Source organism: Somniosus microcephalus, chromosome 9, assembly GCF_052327205.1.
Source record: "Somniosus microcephalus isolate GS21.2 chromosome 9, FLI_Smic_1.0, whole genome shotgun sequence".
NCBI classification, from domain to species: domain Eukaryota; kingdom Metazoa; phylum Chordata; class Chondrichthyes; order Squaliformes; family Somniosidae; genus Somniosus; species Somniosus microcephalus.
The window spans coordinates 43,175,331-43,196,590 of NC_140995.1; the positions used below are offsets into that span (position 1 = coordinate 43,175,331).

Below are 21,260 nucleotides of genomic sequence, written 5' to 3' on the forward strand. Positions count from 1 at the left end.
TGTCTAAAACTGTGGATGCTAGGAGTCAGTTGAGATTGTCAAGACCGGTTTCATCCATCCCTCCACCCTCACCTCCAGCATCTAGTGTGAAGATGGATTTCTTTGTCTCTAAGATTTTAAAAATGGGCCAGATTTTGCTGTCAAAATAATGGTGAGGCTAATGGCGCTCGCTGTTATTTATGCGTAAATGATAAAGCAACTTCAGGTGAGGAGTAAATGTGTGGTTAAATGCAAATATCCAAAAGTTGCTGTCCGAGTTGCATGACTCGCCATCAGCTTTGCGAAAATGACACCTTGCTGCCTGCCTCACCATTGAAATGCATTGAATGTCGTGAAGTTGCTGTATTTGTGCTGTAGATACGAACTGAATATTTAGAGCTGGTAATTACAAGCGTAAGTACCCTTTTAGTTACACGATAAGTTTTAATAACAACCTCTCTGGCACTGAAAATTATGTATTACAAGTCTCATTCCTTCAAGTTGTGAATTGTTTTAAGAGATTTTTAAAATGTCACATTAATTTTTTTTCTTACTTTTCCTTTCTGTCTCTTTCTCTCTCAATCCAATCTTTCTTTCCCTCTCTTTATTTTTCTTTCTGTACCTGATTTGACATTGAATTCACCCCTTCAATGTCGCTCCACTGTTTATTTCCCAATCCTTAAATCTCATTGGTTAACGATATTGGCTGCCCTGTTCACTCGGGTCCCAGATGCTCTGTTTCTCTCACTGCGCCGTTATCGGTTCACACTTTCAGCAACTTAGTGGGCAAAAATGTTTTGAGCTGAAGGGTGCAGGGGCAAGCCTAACAGCAGACACTGTTAGATGCCCTATTACAATAAAATCTGGCCCATTGTCACTAAGATTGAGTCATACAGCTGCCTCTGCTGTCATTTCTGTTCCACTTTCCACCCCGTTCCTGACCACTCCCCAACCCCTGACTTGCCCTTCCCCTGATTCCATGATAGCCTGTAGTTTCCCTTTCAACTCATCTCCACCCTTTCTAAACTAATTATTCCGTCAGACTCACCTCCTGCTCAACTCCTGACCACCCAAAACTTTCCTGTGGCTGGGGAGTCAGCGACACATTTGCCATTATCACTTTGAGTGCGGAGAGATGTTAGGAGAAATTGCCCTGTTGGAGTATGGAATGCCTTGCCACAGGGAGCAGTTGAGGCAGACACCATTTCATCTTTAAAGAGATAAGTAGATAAACATTTGAAGCAGAGGAAAATGCAGGCCAACAGGTCAGCACAATTAGCTATGGATTGCTCTAAGAAAGAGCTGGCACAGATGCGATGGGCTGAATGACCTGTGCTGTAAATTTTTGGTTCTAAACCTCAAAATCCATCTTCTGACCAAGTTCTCGTCTCTCTTCTATCATGGCTCGGTGTCTTTTCATGTTTATTTTTACTCTTTAAAGTGCCTTGGTATGTTTTTCCACATTCAAGGTGGTATATAAATGCAAGTTGTTCCCAAAAGCATATCATGACACACAAAAGATTATTGTTCAAGATAAAAAATCACGGGATTGGGGGTAATATTCTGGCGTGGGTGGAGGATTGGCTATCTAACAGAAAGCAGAGAGTTGGGATAAATGGTTCATTCTCAGACTGGCAATCAGTAACTAGTGGTGTTCCGCAGGGGTCAGTGCTGGGTCCCCAACTCTTTACAATCAATATTAACGATTTGGAGGAGGGGACCGAGTGTAACATATCGAAGTTTGCAGATGATACAAAGATGAGAGGGAAAGTAGTGAGTGAGGAGGACATAAAAAACCTGCAAAGGGACATAGACAGGCTAAGTAAGTGGGCAGAGATTTGGCAGATGGAATACAATACTGGAAAGTGTGAGGTTATGCACTTTGGCAGGAAAAATCATAGAGCATGTTGTTACCTTAATGGCAAGAAACTGGAAAGTACTGAAGTACAAAGGGATCTGGGGGTCCTGGTGCACGAAACTCAAAAAGTTAGTATGCAGGTGCAGCAAGTGATCAAGAAGGCCAATGGAATGTTGGCTTTTATTGCTAGGGGGATAGAATATAAAAACAGGGAGGTATTGCTGCAGTTGTACAAGGTATTGGTGAGACCGCACCTGGAATACTGCATACAGTTTTGGTGTCCATACTTAAGAAAAGACATACTTGCTCTCGAGTCAGTACAAAGAAGGTTCACTCGGTTAATCCCGGGGATGAGGGGGTGGACATATGAGGAGAGGTTGAGTAGATTGGGACTCTACTCATTGGAGTTCAGAAGAATGAGAGGCGATCTTATTGAAACATATAAGATTGTGAAGGGGCTTGATCGGGTGGATGCGGTGAGGGTGTTCCCAATGATGGGTGAAACTAGAACTAGGGGGCATAATCTTAGAATAAGGGGCTGCTCTTTCAAAACTGAGATGAGGAGAAACTTCTTCACTCAGAGGGTAGTAGGTTTGTGGAATTTGCTGCCCCAGAAAGCTGTGGAAGCTACATCATTAAATAAATTTAAAACAGAAATAGATAGTTTCCTAGAAGTAAAAGGAATTAAGGGTTATGGGGAGCGGGCAGGAAATTGGACATGAGTCTAGGTTCAGAATGGTCATGGCCCTGTGGGTAGCTGAGCGGGCCCAGGGACTGTGTAGCCTGGTTCTGCTCCTACTTCTGGTGTTCTAATTCTGTGTAAGATTTCAGGAGATGGTTCTATTCCTGTTCCTGGCTGGGGTGGAGATCGCCTTTTACAGAAGGTAAGTACTGTAGAAAATATAGGGACAGAGTGATCTCCTGGACGAGTTTCGATCGCCTAGATGGGTCGGAGAGGAATTTCCCAGATTTTTTCTCCCAAATTGGCCATTGTTTTTTTTAATCTGGTTTTTCGCCTCTCCCGGGAGATCACATGGGTTCGGGTGGGATGGAGAGTGATAGTAGATTTGAGGTTAGGATCAGATCAGCCATGATCTTATTGAATGGTGGAGCAGGCTCGAGGGGCCGATTGGCCTACTCCTGCTCCTATTTCTTATGTTCTTATGACAGTGTGAGAAACTGTAACATGACCTTTGTTTTAACAGGTAGGAGTAGTCCTGATTTAAGTGAATTAAATTTGAGTTTCATTCATTATTATTTAAATTCAGGTCAGATGCACATGCTATTGCAGAAGATGAATCAAGGTTTCTAGCTCGACTGGATTCTCTCTGGAAGGGATTTATCAATATGCCTAGCGTGGCAAAGTTTGTTACCAAAGCCTATCCAGTCTCTGGCTCAGCAGATCACCTAACAGAGGTGCTGTTCTCATTTTGTGTCCATTTTAACTTTACAAATACAGTTAAGCTTTTTTTGCAGTATTTCAAAGTATGTACATTTTCATTATTCTATCTGTGTATCTTTATTGGAACAAAATACAGCTCAGAAACCAGTACGTTGTTTTGCTCAGCTTGATCATCTTGTATAATAATCAAGCTGGCTCTAATTTTTGCTATCATAAAATTAAAACAGTTGCTAAATTACTCTTTTCATTGATATGATGAATGGTAGAAGCAAATTGTATTTATATTGTCACTACAGAGTTATAGTCAATGTTTTTTTCATCAATTGTCTCTCTTCAGAAGGTGTTGACTTCTTGCTGGAATGCAGTTCAGGGAGGTGCCAATTGCTTTAAAGTACCTCACCCAGATGACCATTATTCATATGTGAGCTCAGCAGTGAGGCAATTCGACTGTAGCATGGGGTAGGGGACATCACAGCTGAGCCTGATCCTCTTGGTCTGTATCTTGTGGAGCTGGATCCCAGTAAGGAGTCAACATCATTGGGGGCGGGCAGGGGTGAAAATTATTGAGGGAGAAAAGTATTGCATTGTGATAAGCACAGAAATCAGAGGTCAGGCACTTATTTTCTTCTAGCTGATTGTAGAACAGCATTAGTAAAGGCCTGGGAAAAAGCCGCTGTATTTCTCAGCCTTGTGAAATGCATGGTGTTGGAAAGTCCAGTGGGAGAAAGAAAAATTGAGAAATACAGTAAACCAGTGAAATTTTCTGCCCATGTTTTCCCCATTGTTAGTTCAAAATCTAGTCCACTTTGTCAGTGGTAGATGCTGGTGAGAGGCTTTCCCAATGGGAGGAGGAAATCATAACCAGGTTACGATCGCAACCCTCTTGGCAAGGATTGCTATTATCAGTAACCTGAGAGCTCATCATCTGCTGTCCTAAGGACTGATTAACATTGTGACCTATGGAAGAGGGGACTACTGTAGGAGAGGAAAATAATTGCAGAGGCAAGGAGAATTAATACACTTGAAAATTGCTGTATGTTTTATACATGGTTTAATTAATGCACTATATTGTTTTTCCCCCAAAAGGATTTGCCAGATACTATACAAGTAGGAGGTAGGATTCCTCCTCAAATGGTTTGGGACTATGTGGACAAGATAAAAGCTTCAGGAACTAAGGTATGCTCTGAAAATAGTCTTGAATGCAATGTTCCAGAACATGATTGTCTAAAAATGTTAAAGTTGTGGAATAAAATGTACGGGATCATGGAATTCTTGTATTAATGTCTCCTATTACAGATTTCTAGCAATATCGGGAATTAGAAGGGTAGATTTATGAATTAGTGTGCCTGGCACAGTACTTAGTGTGATAGGAGCTCATGTCTGGAACTTGGGCGAGGAGGTCAGCATGCCCTGCACGATTTTCCGTCCATTAATTTTAATAGATGACAAATTGCATTTTTCAGACTGGCTTCCACCCCTGAACTTTCTAATATTTGCTTTCATCACACAAAGATGTATGTCATGAGCACTAATTCGTAAAAATCTACTCATTTTATTGCAGTGGAACTCACCTGTTCATTTTCAATTTGCAAGCCAAATGTCTATAGGATAATATGGAGGTGACATTAAATTACAAGACAGCAATTAGGCAACTGTCATTAATCATGGGAGTGAAGCAAGAGCTGTTTAAGATTACTACAGAACTCAGCGATTGAATTGCAGTTTTAAAATGAGTGCTGGTTATTGTTTCGTACAATTTCCTGGGGTTTTTAAACCTATAGCTGTACGACTATTTTTGGTTCTAATGGCATTAATGTAATACTGCAAGCTGTCGCCATGAGCAAATTACTAGTAAACTAATTATTCTGCATATACTTTAATATATTAAACAAGTTAGGAGATCAAGTGGCTTCTAGAATAAAATTAAAAAGGGTGGAACTTGACACAATGCATTGGTGCTCCACGAAGAGAGGTCGGATGTGAGCTTTTGGGTGGAATTTCCCAAGTACCCGCTCTTGCAGTCCTGTCACGTAGCGGTGCTGAACGGGAGCTAGATGCCTCTTCAGAGTGAGAAAAATGGAAGCATGAGCCATTCAAGCTTGTTCCCGTGCATCTCCGAACGAGTACCGTAGAGCATCGGATGCGAAGAACCGGATGTAGACCAGTAGTTCATCCTTTTCCTCGGAAATGTTGCACGACACGGGTAGAACTCGAGCGATGAAAATAAAATGCATCAGAAGTGTGAATTAAAGAACCAAAACTAAATTCCAAATTCAAACAAAATCAAATAACGTAAGATCAGATTGTGCAGAATTAAATACATGGGGCGGGGAAGGTTGCAGAAGGGATCAGTGGGTTTTCTTAGAGGTTGTGAGAGCAAAATTCTGGCTGTGTATACAGAAGCAGGAAAGGAATTACCTCTAGCTTGCATTAGATGTGAGGACATTGGTAGTGCTAATCCCTTGTCAGATTAGTGATAACTGTAAGTGCCTAGGTAAGGAAACACAGCAAGAAACCCTGTTGCATTACCTATAAGCTGCTAAATTAGAAAATAATGGTTGTAAAAGTAATGCTTTCTACTGAAATGTTTTTACCCATGAGCAAACTATCACCATTTTCACATCCCTTCCTCCTCCCTCTTTGAATATTCTGCTTCTCACTGTGCTATAGAGAACACCATTTTTTGTCCGAGCCACTGGTTTTCAGCTGAGCGCACTGGATACAGTGAAGTCTATGGGCCCCGACAACATCCCAGCTGTAGTGCTGAAGATTTGTGCTCCAGAATGAGCCGCGCCTCTCGCCAAGCTGTTCCAGTACAGCTACAACACTGGAATCTACCCGACAAAGTGGAAAAATGTCCATTGTACACAAAGCAGGACAATTCCAATCCGCCCAATTACTGCCCCATCAGCCTACTCTCAGTCAGCAGGAAAGTGATGGAAGGTTTTGTCGACAGTGCAAATAAGTGGCACTTACTCACCAATAACCTGCTCACTTTGGGTTCCGCCAGAAACACTTGGCTCCGGACCTCATTACAGCCTTGGTTCAAACATGGACAAAAGTGCTGAATTCTAGAGGTGAGGTGAGAGTGACTACCCTTGACATCAAAGCAGCATTTGATCGAGTGTGGCATCAAGGAGCCCTAGTAAAATTGAAGTCAATGGGAATCAGGGGAAAACTCTCCACTGGCTGGAGTCATACCTAGCACAAAGGAAGATGGTGCTATGTATGACTCATCCTGACTCCCCAAAGCCTACCCACCGTCTACAAGGCACAAGTCAGGAGTGTGATGGAATACTCTCCACTTGCCTGGATGAGTGCAGCTCCAACAGCACTCAAGAAGCTCAACACTCTACAGGACAAAGCAGCCCGCTTGATCGGCACCCCATCCACTACATTAAACATTCACTCCCTCCACCACCGGTGCACCGTGGCTGCAGTGTGTACCATCTACAAGATGCACTGCAGCAACTCGCCAAGGCTTCTTTGACAGCACCTCCCAAACCCGCGACCTCTACTACCTCGATGGACAAGGGCAGTAGGTGCATTGGAACACAACCACTTGCAAGTTCCCCTCCAAGTCACACACCATCCTGACTTGGAAATATATCGCCGTTCCTTCATCGTCGCTGGGTCAAAATCCTGGAACTCCCTCCCAAATAGCACTCTGGGAGTATTTTCACCTCACTGACTGCAGCGGTTCAAGAAGGGTAATTGGGGATGGACAATGCCAGCGAAGCTCACCTCCCATGAATGAATAAGAAATATAAAGGTTATGAATAATTGGGATTCTTGGATTTTTATCGGCATTTTGGGATCACATTCTGCAATTTTGTTTCTTTTCATGAAAATGGGAATCTAGCCACAATGCATATAATATGCAAAGGAGCTGCTACTCTCTAATTAGGCTCACTTATTTAAAGTGACCGAGTTGGAATTCTGGGATTTTTAACAATATTTGGGATCACATTTCATCTCCCTCTCAGTGAAAGCTGCAAACCAGTTTCCTGGGTTATTGTAATCAAAGTTCCTAATCCATTCCCCACATTTTGAACATTGGCTCATTACTTCACTGAATCGCAGAAACCATCAATGAAATCAAAACTTGGAGAGGGAGGCAGAACTGCATGTGTTCTATCTGAAGCATATGCAGGGCATTTACTCACAATTGCAGTTTTGGTAAGCACTGCAATAACACACACACTGCAAAGACTGGGCCATTTGAGCTTTTGTTCAGAGATTTTCTTAAAAGTAAAGATAACTGCTTGGGAATTAATGAGGAGCAGTTGGGATCTCCCAGTCTCAATTCTGTATGCTAATGGAAGATTGAAATTATGCCACTCCTACAGTGGCCATTGAGGATGCACTTTAATGCTGGTTTGTCCATTCCATTGAAAGAGACTAACAATTTAGATGCTCCATGTGTTGTCGGAACTGGATTTTTAACCATAATGGGGATGGATTTCCATGGTGGTTCACCTACACATCTGCTGCCACTTTGTTAAAGTGGGTTGCATCATTTCTCTGGGTTTCTAGAGTTATTCCGGAGTTACAGCCGATGAGCAGGAGAGTTTGCATGGAAATTCACCTAATATTGTACAGTTAAATTGAGCATTTTTTCTCAACAATAAGTCAGGAGCTTGAAACCAGGCTGCTCACCAAAGTGATTTGAAGTGTTCATTAATAAACAAAGGTAGGATTGTTGGGTACAAACTCGAACATTTCAGGCCTTTGTGAGTGGGGCACTCTGGGATGCCTGAGGGACCAGGCGTAGTTACATTCTATTCGCACAGTTGGGGGGCTTGCCTCAGGCAGACAGTTGGGAGCCTTGTGCTCATACATCATAGTTTAGGCATTTCACGCAGAGCGATGACTTTGATTAACGGCCACCCATTTCAAAGACTTAATGCAGGTGACCGAGGTATCGTGAGCACGTGCATCCATCCATCTCTCTCGCCAACTGTGGGCTCACAGCAGCAGTAAGAAACTATCTATTACGTTTTAAAAGTCTAGGTCAGTTGGCTTCAGTGGCTGAGTTAAAGGAGTTGAGCCAACGTTCGAAGTTAGGAAGTTGCATATTGATTGTTTTTTATGACCAAGAAGCGTAGGAAAATTGACTGTTCTCACTCTGAAAATGGTGTACTGTCCATTCCAGTATTTAATAGAAAATAAGCCCGTTGTTGGTTTGAAGCTGTAGCTCATTTTGATAACATGCTTTTGAGTCAAAAGAAAGAATACACATTGCAGCATGTACAATATTTCAATAGTTGATATACGTAACAAAGGATCTCTGATACGATCCCTGGATAGCGCTAGATACTGGGCAGTAAAAGAAGTTCTCTGGATTGTAGGGGACATGAGATCTGCTTATAGGAGTAGATGATGTTGTTGAACCAAAGAGATTATTTAGCACAAAGCCCCAAAATTTGATATTTTTCTTAATGCCCTAATATTGGTGGAAAGGGTAAAGCAGTTTGTTAGAGGCTTTTACATAATAGTTGGAAAGACCAGTATGATATTCCTACAGGACAACGCAAATAACAGGTAAGGATGTGGATATGTCTGCTGATGACTGGGTTAAAATCTATCCCACTTGGACTGCTGTGGCAGTATACGGCACAGGATATTTTCAGTATGAATGAACTGGGGATTTGCCTCAAAATATTTGCCATGTTCTAGAGATTTGCTTAACAGTGTAATTGTTTCCAACAGGATTGTACTTTTGCCATTAAGAATGCTGGTTGGCCATGGCCATCACTTCACTAGAGGGAATGTCTATAAGAGACCTTTTTAAAGGGGCGTTTCTGTAGATGGCCACGAGTCAATGAGATAAGGAACAACTGTTGCAAATATTCTACGGTGAAAATACTGGACATCCATGTGGATGGGAAGAAAATGGTGCCAGCATAGAGGAAGTTCTTCTGATTCCAAGTGAAAAACAAATGTGATGAGTTTGTTTACAGCTGTGGGTTCAAAGGGCCGGCAAGGATCACATTTGCGAGTAGACCAGGAAACCAGCATTTTTTTAACCACCAAATAAACTTGTACTGAATGTACAGTTCTATGGTATTCAGAGGTAGTGCTTAACTGTTTCAGAGGGGAATTGGATAGAGAAAAGAGGAAAAATATAGAATCAGGGCAAAGGAGAAACTATATTTATTTGAATTCCTACTTAATCCTAAATGTCAACAGGAAGAAATTCTTTACACTTCATATACCTCACTGATTTGCTCCAGTGACATTTATGAATCAATTGTTCCATCCAATCATTTATTTCATGGAGGTGGACCTCCATGCAAGGGGAAAGTCAAATGCCTGTTCATGGATTGCCTCTGAACTACAATTTTACAGTATTGAATATGGGAGCACAAAATGACTGAGGAATACCTTCTGACTGCAGATATCATTTAAATGCATACAACTTCAAAGACCAAATCCAGTTTCTCTGCAGTTGCCTGTAATCTTGTTTCTGAAATTTGTAGAACAGGTTGTTTTATATACAGGTCAAATAATCCTTAGTGCTCATACACCCACACTTACTGATTTTAACCTTTTTTCCCCATATCTGCTGTCTAAAGTTTTTTTAAACAAACTTTAAAAAGTAAGTTGAAAAGAATAGATGTTTGGGAGTGTGTTGTAATAGTAATTCAGTTCTGTGGTTGTGCTGATAAATTACTGAAGCTTTAGTCTTGTGGCTTATAATTTCATTGAGAATAGCCTATCAGTACTGGGTGGTACATTAGTTAGCACACTTTAGTTCACCCCTGGGGTTTTGGATCAAATCTACACAGATGACTGTTCCCAGTCTCAACCGGTCCAAATATTCCTACGTGAAATTGGTTTTGTCAGTCTGAAACCAATTTTGAGTGGTTTTGACACAAAGCTGCAAATGATTGGGCATAAACTGTCACTAGATATAGTGTCATTCAGTGTAGATATTTAGAATATTTGATCAGTGAAATGAAAAAAATCTACACTGTTGCAGGCAAAGTGACATTGGAGATTAATACATGTTGTTGGTTTACCTGATCTGGGAGAGCTGATACTAAATAGATGCAAAAAGTTGAAAGTGTTTCTTTTCCCATTACCCCACCCCCTAAAAGAAAATGTAGCCATTGTCATTGAAATTTTATTTTTATTTCCCAATTTTTATCTGGTTTCGTGCCTCTTCCAACTTTTTCCTACAACAACATGTTTAGCTAAGGAGATGGGCAGATGACCTGCTTGAAAGTTTCAGCCAAGAACACTCTGTACTTTGACTGTCAGGGAATGCATGTTAGATGGGTAATGTGATATGCCCTCTGATTTTGTCATCAGCTTTAGCTGTGCAAAGGTTTGCAGCATGCCACGTGGGAAATCACGGGCAAAGATACATGCCTTGCCACTTTGTGGTACACTAACTCGCTGCATTAGGTTTAAAATAACCTCCTGTGTGCATTTTAATGAAAATTTTATCTAGATTGTTGAACAATTAAAGATACTCTTTGCTGAAATTGCTGGTTTAAAAATACCAACAACAATTTAAAGATGCAACTATCAATTGAAGTTGGTAGTAACAAACAAAAGCTTAATATGGAGAAAACGTTTCATTTAGTTTTAAATTAAAACTTTTAGAAAAAGTAACAGGCGAGACAAGAAGAAAGATGACATTGGAAAGTACATTAAAATCTGGCTAATTTTATGGGCAAGTACTTTTTCCAAAGGCTTTTTTTTAACCTCCTCGGATGCATGGAAGGCCGTGCTCCCCTCCCTGCTTGGTAGGTGCGCGATGACACCGACAGAACATCCCCATGAGCTTGGAGGCAGTTCAATGGGAAACAGCAGGGGATGCAACTTCAAACTTGCCTAAAAGCTATTTCATACTATTTGACCCCTGAAAACCGTACTACCAGCTGGATACATTGCAACCCCAACTAGTATAATCATTCCTTGTGGCCCGTGCCTACAGAATGTCGTTATCAAACCAGCCTGAAGTTCTTGTGATGGAAAACACCATTCATACTGTTTAAAATCATAAAAGTTTCTGCATTAAGCCTTTGTGTATGAATTTGTAGTTAACTCTAGAGATAGGTATGATATTGGGTGGGTGAGAAAGCTCTCGCCCTTGTATTGGGTCTTGCAAGTTGTAAAAAATATTATTTTTGTTTCTAATGGATTGTACACGTTTCATTTTTCAAAATATAAGTTTTATAATGACTGCACCATAATACTTATACAGATTTCTCTCATAGCACCATTAACTGAAGAAAGTTTTGGAAATCCAAAGCCTCTTCGGTCATAGATTATTTCTTTTTCACTCAGACCATTCATGAATAGGAAGGAAGAATAATAAATTAGCTGTATTAAATTTGCAGCTGAATTTGGACTCTGGGGGAATCAAGGGATATGGGGATCGGGCAGGAAAGTGGAGTTGAGGTCGATGATTAGCCATGATCTTATTGAATGGCGGAGCAGACTCGAGGGGCCGTATGGCCTACTCCTGCTCTTATTTCTTATGTTCTTATGAATTAATAAACTAAATATAACCAGAAATTTGCATATGGTGCCACCATCACTTTGAAGTGCTAGTAGGTAAATCAGCTGCCTTTTTTTTTCATAGCATTTCCGAGTAAATGAATGTTGGTTTTTTTCCTAACACTTGGGTTTGCTAATTACAGTGAGACTCAGTGAATTGTACACTGGGAATTTACATATGGTCCACCAAGACTCCAAAGTGCTAGTGGGTATGTAAATTGCCTCCTGTCATGCCAGCAAGGCGTGTTGGCGGCCAGAAAGAGCTAAGTATTTATTAAAAGTATTTATTCATCTGAACTCTAATTTACAGTCTTCACTATATAATAGCTTCAGGGGTAGGACAGAAAGAGACTTTCAAAATATATTATTATAAGTAAAAATAAATTTGAGTGAGCAGAAATAATTCATAACCCATAACTTAAAAATAATATCTATTGGGTTAAATATATAAATAGGTATGGCAGGATCAAGTCTAGAGTGATGTGTGCAGCATGCATGATGTGCACCTGCCTGGACTCGTGTAACATGCAGGGTGACTGTTTATGTATGAAGTGTACGAAAGTTGCACTCTTGAGCAGAAAGTTGCACAGCTTGAGAGTTAACTGGACACACTCCGCAACATTCGCGAGAGAGAACGCTTTCTGGAGCAGACATTCCAGAGGGTGGTCATGGCAATGATTGCTGGCATTAGAGAAGATGGTAAGGGAGACTGGGTGATCATCGGCAGACAGGTAAGGGTAGCAAGGGGATGATCTGTGGAGCTGGACTTGTCTAATAGGTACTAGTTACGTAAACAAAAAGGATGACTTGGAGGAGGGTAACCATGAGTGACTACAAGGCACTGAGGAACAAGTGGTTACCCATGGGGTAAACAGTGCAGGTAGTAAGAATAGTCAGGTGGTGGTTGTGGAGGATGTTATAGTCAGGGGTGTAGATAGTTTCTTTTGTAGGTATGATCCAGTGTCCTGAATGGTATGTTGCTTTCCTGGTGTTAGAGTTCAGGACATCACAGAGCCAGTACAAAAGATTCTGGAATGGTTTGAGCAACCAGAGGTCATGGTTCATGTGGGAACTAATGACATAGATATTGTAGGTTTAAGGTTTTGCAAAGGGATGCCAAGGAGTTAAGTTCTAGATTAGGGAGCAGAACCTCTAGGGTAGTAATCTCTGGATTACTCCGAGTGCCACTTGCTGGACCAGACGGGGAGAATGATTGGGATTGTAAATGCTAGAAGGGAGGGATTTCAGATTTGTGGGACACTGGAACCACTTTTGGGGTCAGGGAAGGTTTTACAGACAGGATGGCCTTCACCTAAACTGGAGAGGCACCCATGTCTTTGCAGCAAGGGTAAATAGGCCATTGGAGAAAGATGTAAATTGTAGTGGGTGGGAGGGGAAAATCCACACAGTAGGCCAAAAAGTGCAAGAAAAAGATTGTACAGGCTGGGTGGGGACAGTTAAAATTGATTACATGCCCTGAAAGGCAAAGGCTCCACTTGTGTAGGTGAACAACCATGGTCAATAAATGAGATCAGCAACGGTATCAAACTAAAAGGAAAGACTTGCAAAGAAAAGTGGAAATCCAGCAGACTAGGAGAGCTATAAACAGCAGCAAAGCAACAGAAAGTAATGAGGTACATAAATGTAATATGAAATAAAACTTGCAAGGGATATCAAAGCTAACAGCAAAAGTTTTTATAAATATATTGAGAAACCGAGTGATAAGGGTGAATGTGGGCCCATTAAAGATAGCTGCGGGGAAGACTATATAATGAGATGACAAACTTTTTAAATGAGTTTGTATCTGTTTTCACAGCGTAGGAAGAGGACGAAATACCAGTGATACAAGGGAAGGTAAAAATAAGTCAAGGGGAGGAATCTTGTGGATTTAATACAAGTAAAAAAAAAAGGTAATGGAGAAAGTAATGGGACTTGATGTAAACAAATCTCCAGGACCTGATGGTTACTAGCCCAGTGTATTAAATAAAATGGGCGAGGAAATTGCATGTGCATTAGTCATAATTTTCAAAAGCTCTCTAGATTCAAGAATTGTGCATTTGGATTGAAAAATCACTCCATTATTTAGAAAGGGAGAAACCAGGTAACTACAGACCCATCAGTTTAACATCAAAATTGGGGAAGGTTCTAGATAGATTTGTGAAGGGTGGGTCAAGTCTGATTACTTTAGTTGCATTTTTTGAGGAAGTCACTAACATGGTGGACAGGGGTGTCTATGGCTGCTGTCTATATGGACTTCCAGAAAACATTTCATAAGGTTCCGCACAAAAGACTATTTGCTAAAATGAAAGCACACGGAATTGGAGGTAACCTTGCGACATTGGTTAGTAATTGGTTGGGAGGTAGGAGACGGGAGTTGGGAAAAAGGGAACGTACTCTGATTGGCGGGATGTGACAAGTGGTGTTCCCTAGGGATCTAAGCTGGCGCCTCAGCTTTTCGCCATATATATTAATGTTTTGAAGGAAGGAAGAGGGAGTTGTATATCCAATTTGGAGGCACAGTAAGTTGTGTAGATGGAAGCAGGAAGTTACAAAGAGACTAAGTAGGCAAAACTATGGCAGATGAGTTCAATGTGTAGAAGTGTGAGTTATCCGCTTTGGATCCAGGAAAGACAAGTTGGAATAATTTCTTAATAGCAAGTGACTAGGAACTGTTGAGGACCAATGGGATTTAGGTGTCCATGTACACAAATTAGTAAAGCTTGCGCACTGGTACAAAAAGTAATCAAAAAGGACACTGGAATGTTTTTTTATCTCGAGTTGGAATACAAAAGTTGTGCAGAGCCTTGGTCAGACCCCATCTGGAGTACTGCGTTCAGTTTTGAGCACCAGACCTCAGGAAAGATATATTGGCTTTGTAGGGGGTACAATGCATATTCATTAAAACTATACCACGGTGTATAGCATTAACATTAGGACAGGTTGCATAAACTTGGTTTGTATTCCCTTGAGTTTAGAAGATTGAGGGATGATCTAATTGAGGTGTTTAAAATGATAAAGGGATTAGATACAGAGAAACTATTTCCTCTAATGGGGGGCTCTAGAACAAGGGAGCATAATTGTATAACTAGATTTAGGCCATTTAAAAGTGAAATCAAGAAGCACTTCTTCACACAAAAGCTAGTGGAAATGTGGAACTCGCTTCCCCAAAATGCTGTGTATGCTGGGACAATTGAAATTTTCAACACTGAGATCAACAGATTGTTTTTGGGTAAGCGTATCAAGGGATATGGATCAAAACCGTCCTTGGCCTCTTGTATTGTTCCACGGAAGCGCAACGTAAACTCGAGGAACAGCACCTCATCTTCCGATTAGGCACTCTGCAGCCTTCCGGACTCGATATCAAGTTCAACAATTTCAGATCATAAGCTCGGCCCCCATTTCATTTTCTCTTGTAATTGTTCCACTCCTTTCCACCCCCCTCCCCTTTCCTTTTGTTTCTCTCTCACACCTGGCAGCTATCTTTTGCCCTGCCAGTACACTTTACACCTAATCCCAGCTTATTACCATCTCGTCTAGCTTCTAATCTCTTTTACTTCTTTTGTTTCTTTTATTCTTTTGTCCGATCGCAGCCCTGCCTTCGATCTAGTTTCTTTTCTTTCCAGTTTTGAAGAAGGGTCCAACCCGAAACGTCAACTCAAATTTCTCTCCACGGATGTTGCCTGACCTGCTGAGTTTTTCCAGCATTTTCTGTTGTTATTTTAAATGGATTGTAATACAGGTCAGCCATGATCAAAGTGAATGTCAGAACAGTCTTGAGGGGCTGAATGCCCTACACCTGTTCCTAATTGTTTTTAGTCCTATGAAAAACTGTGCTTCGTACAATAAAGTATGTGGCTTATGTAGATTTGCATATTGCTCCTGAACTAAAGAAACAAGTTTTAAATAACTCAACAGCTGCAGGCAATGAAGCTCATTTCATCAATTTATGCAAAGTATTTATTTGACAGACATAGCCTTTGTGAGTTTATTTAATTCTGTATTTCACAAAATCATTAGATTCTTGAACTTCCTTTCCTGTCACACAACATAAGAGTAAGGAACGTGCAACTAAGCTGCAGAATACCCATTTTATTCTACATATCTGGAAAAGACCTCATAATTCATGAGTGACAAAGAGCTTCCTGATTGGAATAAAACAAATCATTCACTCTTTACACAGGTTTTGCTAACATTACAGGAAAAAATTGGACTTGTATACCAGTTATAAATTCATTAAAATGCTGAAACAGTAGAAACACTGAAATCAGTTAAGTCACTTATGACACAATGAGAGAGGAAAGGATGTTGCTATGTAGTGCAATTTTGGGTGAAAATGAAATCATCAGTTGTGATATAAATAGAATATACATCACACTATGAAAGACGGTATGTAATGATTTTTGTTTCTATGAGTGAGATGACGGTCATCATTTATGAGTTAAGGATCTCACCACTCGTGGGATATATCAAGTTATATCCCGCAGCTTGTATTTTATTTACAGCACATCCTAGATAAGTAGCTGAAATTAAAGATACCTGCACATTTTCATTTTAAATAGGAATGAAATTGAATTGCCTAATGGTTGTGGTGATGCTGTAAAAGTTTTTCTGCACCACAATGTCAGCATTTCTCAATTGTTATGTCATTTTCACAAAGCATAAAAACTGTTTCACACCAGCAAGAGATCATTATGTGTGGTATAAAAACAGTTACCATGCATAGCTTAATGGTGTATGATGTTTATGACCCCTGCGTTAGAGATTTCATGAAAATTAAGTTTGAATGGAGTTAATTTAGCTCAGGTACAAGGAGCAATCCAAAGGCAAGTGTATAATTTGCAATACTAATTTACAATACATAGAGAATACTTCTTCTTAGGCAGCCCCTCGGAACCGAAGATGACTTACTTCCACATTAAAAATGAGTTCTCAGGTGACTGATGAGTCCAATGCGGGACCTACAGTCTCTGTCACAGGTGGGGCAGACAGTGGTTGAAGGGGCGGGTGGGTGGGGTGCTTGGGTTGACATGCGCTCCTTCCGCTGTTTGCGCTTGGCTTCCGCTTGCTCCCGGTGAAGAGACTCGAGGTATTCGGCGCCTTCCCGGATGCTTCTCCTCCACTTTGTACGGTCTTGGGCCAGGGATTCCCAGGTATCGGTGGGGATGTTGCACTTTTTCAAGGAGGCTTTGAGGGTGTCCTTGAAGCGTTTCCTCTGCCCACCTGGGGCTCTCTTGCCATGTCGGAGCTCCGAGTAGAGCGCTTGTTTTAGGAGTCTCGTATCGGGCATGCGGATGATGTGACCCGTCCATCGGAGCTGATCGAGCATGGTCAAAGCTTCGAAGTTGGGAATGTTGGTCTGAGCGAGAACCATAGAGAATAATAATGGGACTGTCAGCAAGCCTGTAATCTATGTTCAGATTACATCAGTTGTGAAGTGAAACTTGAACAGTTTAAAGATATCACATCAGCCATAACATGAAGTTATAGTCTTGAAATCACTTTTATACATCTGTCTGATGTGAAATGTGAAGACAGGTTCATCAGGTTTCAGCTAGTGGATGGTGTCATGGCAGATAGGCTTTGATATTGTGTAGGTGTCTGGTATCAGTGATAAAGGGTTAATGATTGCAACAGAATCAATAAATGATGACCAACAGTTCATCATTGGGAAATAATAGTATTCATTTAGAAATATTTTCCGATTGATGTAGGTCCCTTGCAGTCAGAATCAGGGGAATTTATAATGGGGAACAAAGAAATGGCAGACCAATTAAATACATACTTTGGTTCTGTCTTCACAAAGGAGGACACAAATAACCTCCCAGAGATGTCGGGGAACATAGGGTCTAATGAGAGGGAGGAACTGAATGAAATCAGTATTTGTAGGGAAATGGTGTTAGGGAAATTGACGGGATTGAAGGCCGATAAATTCTACATCCTAGGGTACTTAAGGAAGTGGCCCTAGAAATAGTAGATGCATTGCTGGTCATCTTCCAAAATTCCATAGACTCTGGAACAGTTCCCATGGATTGGAGGGTAACTAATGTAACCCCACTATTCAAAAAAGGTGGTAGAGAGAAAACGGGGAATTATAAGGTAATTATCAGGTAAGCCTGACATTGGTAGTGGGGAAAATGCTAGAGTCCATTATAAAAGATGTAATAGCAGAGCACTTGGAAAACAGTGACAGGATCGGACAAAGTCAACATGGATTTACAAAAGGTAAATCGAGCTTGACTAATCTACTGGAATTTTTTGAGGATGTAACTGGTAGAATAGATAAGGGAGAACCAGTGGATGTGGTGTATTTGGACTTTCAGAAGGCTTTCAATAAGGTCCCGCATAAGAGATTAGTGTGTAAAGTTAAAGCACATGGGATTGGGGGTAAGGTACTGACTTGGATAGAGAACTGTTTGGCAGACAGGAAGCAAAGAGTTGGAATAAACGGGTCTTTCTCCGAGTGGAGGGAGTGACTAGTGGGGTACCGCAGGGATCGGTGCTAGGACCCCAGCTATTCACAATATATATTAATGATCTAGGCGAGGGAACTAGATGTAATATCTCCAAGTTTGCAGACGACACAAAGCTGGGTGGGCGTGTGTGCTGTGAGGAGGATGCCGAGAAACTCCAGTATGATTTGGACAGGTTGGGTGATTAAGCAGAAGCATGGCAGATGCAGTAAATGTGGATAAATGCGAGGTTATCCACTTTGGTGACAAAAACAGGAAGGCAGATTATTATCTAAACGGCAATAGATTGGGAGAAGGGGAAATGCAACGAGACCTGGGTGTCCTTTTGCATCAGTCGCTGAAGGTAAGCATGCAGGTGCAGCAGGCGGTTAAGAAGGCAAATGGTATGTTGGCCTTCATAGCGAGAGGATTCGAGTACAGGAGCAAGGATGTCTTGCTGCAGTTGTACAGGGCTTTGGTGAGACCACACCTTGAGTATTGTGTGCAGTTTTGGTCGCCTTATCTGAGGAAGGATGTTCTTGCCATGAAGGGAGTGCAGCGAAGATTCACCAGACTGATACCTGGGATGGCGGGAATGACGTATGAGGAGAGATTGGGTCGATTGGGCTTATATTCGCTGGAGTTTAGAAGAATGAGAGGGGATCTCATTGAAACTTATAAAATTCTAACAGGACTAGACAGACTAGATGCAGGAAGGATGTTCCCGATGGCAGGGGAGTCCAGAACCAGGGGTCACAGTCTAAAGATAAGGGGTAAGCCATTTAGGACAGAGATGAGGAATTTCTTCACCCAGAGAGTGGTGAACCTATGGAATTCTCTGCCACAGAAGGCAGTTGAGGCCAATTCATTAAATATATTCAAGAAAGAGTTAGATATATTTCTTAAGGCTAAAGAAATCAAGGGATATGGGGAGAAAGCAGGGACAGGGTACTCAATTTGGATGATCAGCCATGATCTCATTAAATGGCGGAGCAGGCTCGAGGGGCCGAATGGCCTACTCCTGCTCCTATCTTCTATGTTTCTATGTAAAAATAGTTTTCCATTTGCACCAAATTTGGTGCTTTCATTGTTTTATCTTCAAAAAAAGTTTATAAAAAGAGCAAAATCAGATGAAATCTGATAACCCTAATTTTCACACTCGGGTTCAAGCATTAAAACAGGGATAGATAGGGATGAAACTTCGAATTCTGCATTAAGTAAGTGACTCTTTCACTGAATCAGCGTTTAGTCTGCTGATCCTTGATGTCAAAATTAAAATGTAATGATCAAATATTGCAGCCAGCATTTTCATTATTTTTACCAGTGTTAATGAATATACACCAATTTAAAAAAAATGTTCTGGGGGGTTTTGGTTTTAACTCGAAAACCAGAAGCTCTTAACTACTCAGTTTTTTAACATCACTTCTTTTTCTCCCCCATTAAATTATAAGCAGTTGCAGGAAATTCATACACGGGCTAAAAATGTCTGACATTTGATTAGGAATAGATTTGAGAATTCAAAGAATAAAGTACATGTTCAGATAGCATTGACTTTCTGCTGTTTGGAACACAGTGGTTCCGGAACAATGGAGGCCTTGAAAGTGTCACGGTTTATAATACAGGGTGCAAGGTTGGATGCTCTTCTTGGTGGGGTCCGGAGAATCATTACAGAACCTTTCCTCCGGAGATAGAACGGGCAGGGAAAGTCCATGGTAGAGCAGCAGGTTGCACATGTTCTTGGAAGAAGTAAACTTGATTGACTCAGTGGCGTTTCTCATTCAGTACTTCCTTGTGGTCTTATTTAGCTAATTCTAGGAAGCATTGGGGGCATATTAATTACCAGCCTAATTTTCTAATTCGATAACACATAACACATATCCCAAAAAAGATCAGTTTTGCTTCAAAATGAGGGATTTTCTTCAAATCTCATCACATTCTTTAAAAACAGTGGTGGCCTTAGTAAGTTAGAGAGTACAGAAACTGTAGGAGGAATACTTTGGTTAGCAATTGAGGACTGTCTCCTAGGTTGCATTGGGTAACTGCAGTGGCATCACCCTGTTAAAGGAGTGGAAAAGGTTCTAAAGTTGTGCGTGCCAATAAGTGCTGTTAGGGATATGGCTACACATACTGTAAAGTCCCTAGTTAATCTCCCCCACCCACCCCTCTTTAACCAGAATGCAGCGGACAAGGTAGTTGTGTAGCTCTTAATTTTAGAGGGCGAAGAGTGTGCTGCTGCCTAGAGTGTCCAAGGAAGAAAAGGAACAGGGGCCATTGTGCTACCTTGGTCAGGTCATTGAACATCTTATGGTACTGGTCTGCAGTTCTAGAGGTGAGAGAATTGACACTCAGTGCCACTTCGCTCCATGGCACGAGAGACCTTCCATGGAGACCTAGCAATCTGTCTAACATCTGTTCAGTTTCCTTGAGGAGGGTTTGGCGGTCATGCTCACTGAACTTGTGAGCTGTTACTTTCTCTTTCCTTGCAATATCCTTGTCCCTTTCTTTGGCTGTCTGCCAGAACCTGGCCTCTTAATCTATTTCATTCCCTGTGCCTCTTTAGTCTTGACAAAGGGTTTGACCCGAAACGTTGACTCTAATTTCTTTCCACGGATGTTGCCTGGCCTGCTGAGTTTTTCCAGCATTTTCTGTTGTTATTTCGGATTTCCAGCATCTGCAGTATTTTGCTATCTTCCAATGGAAGACATTGTTGAAAAATGCGGCAAGACCACACAAGCCATCCAGTGCAGCTACCTGACACTGAATTCAGTGATCCAGAAACACCTGCTACTGTAATCTTTTTGACCATTTAGAGGCTGAACTCTAATTTCCAAGCACTCAAAGCTGAATATTCCAGTATTCCCCAGGTTCGTGCTGGAGATCCGCCAATTGATATGACCCAGAAAATTATGGCGTGTTCAGCTCTGTAAAGCATCAGTGGGAGCAGCACCCAGATACATTGCTGTAAATCTGCTATGAGAATGTCATTGATAAAAGCCTAGAGGTCCGTATAAGAAAATCAAGATTTGATTAACCTTTGTATGCAGATTTTGAAGGTTTA

At 41.2% G+C, this 21,260-nt stretch overlaps 1 protein-coding gene across 6 annotated transcripts in view; it reads left to right on the forward strand.

The window, feature by feature from the left end:
- LOC147112358 (PHD finger protein 3-like) overlaps window positions 1–21,260 on the forward strand; it is a 149,624-nt gene that overhangs the window by 117,472 nt on the left and 10,892 nt on the right. For all 6 annotated transcript variants that reach the window (XM_085996538.1, XM_085996539.1, XM_085996540.1 and 3 more), the window contains 2 exons: window positions 3,106–3,253; window positions 4,326–4,415. In XM_085996538.1, coding sequence (XP_085852664.1) covers window positions 3,106–3,253; window positions 4,326–4,415 — 238 coding nt within the window. The remainder of the gene's footprint in view (window positions 1–3,105; window positions 3,254–4,325; window positions 4,416–21,260) is intronic.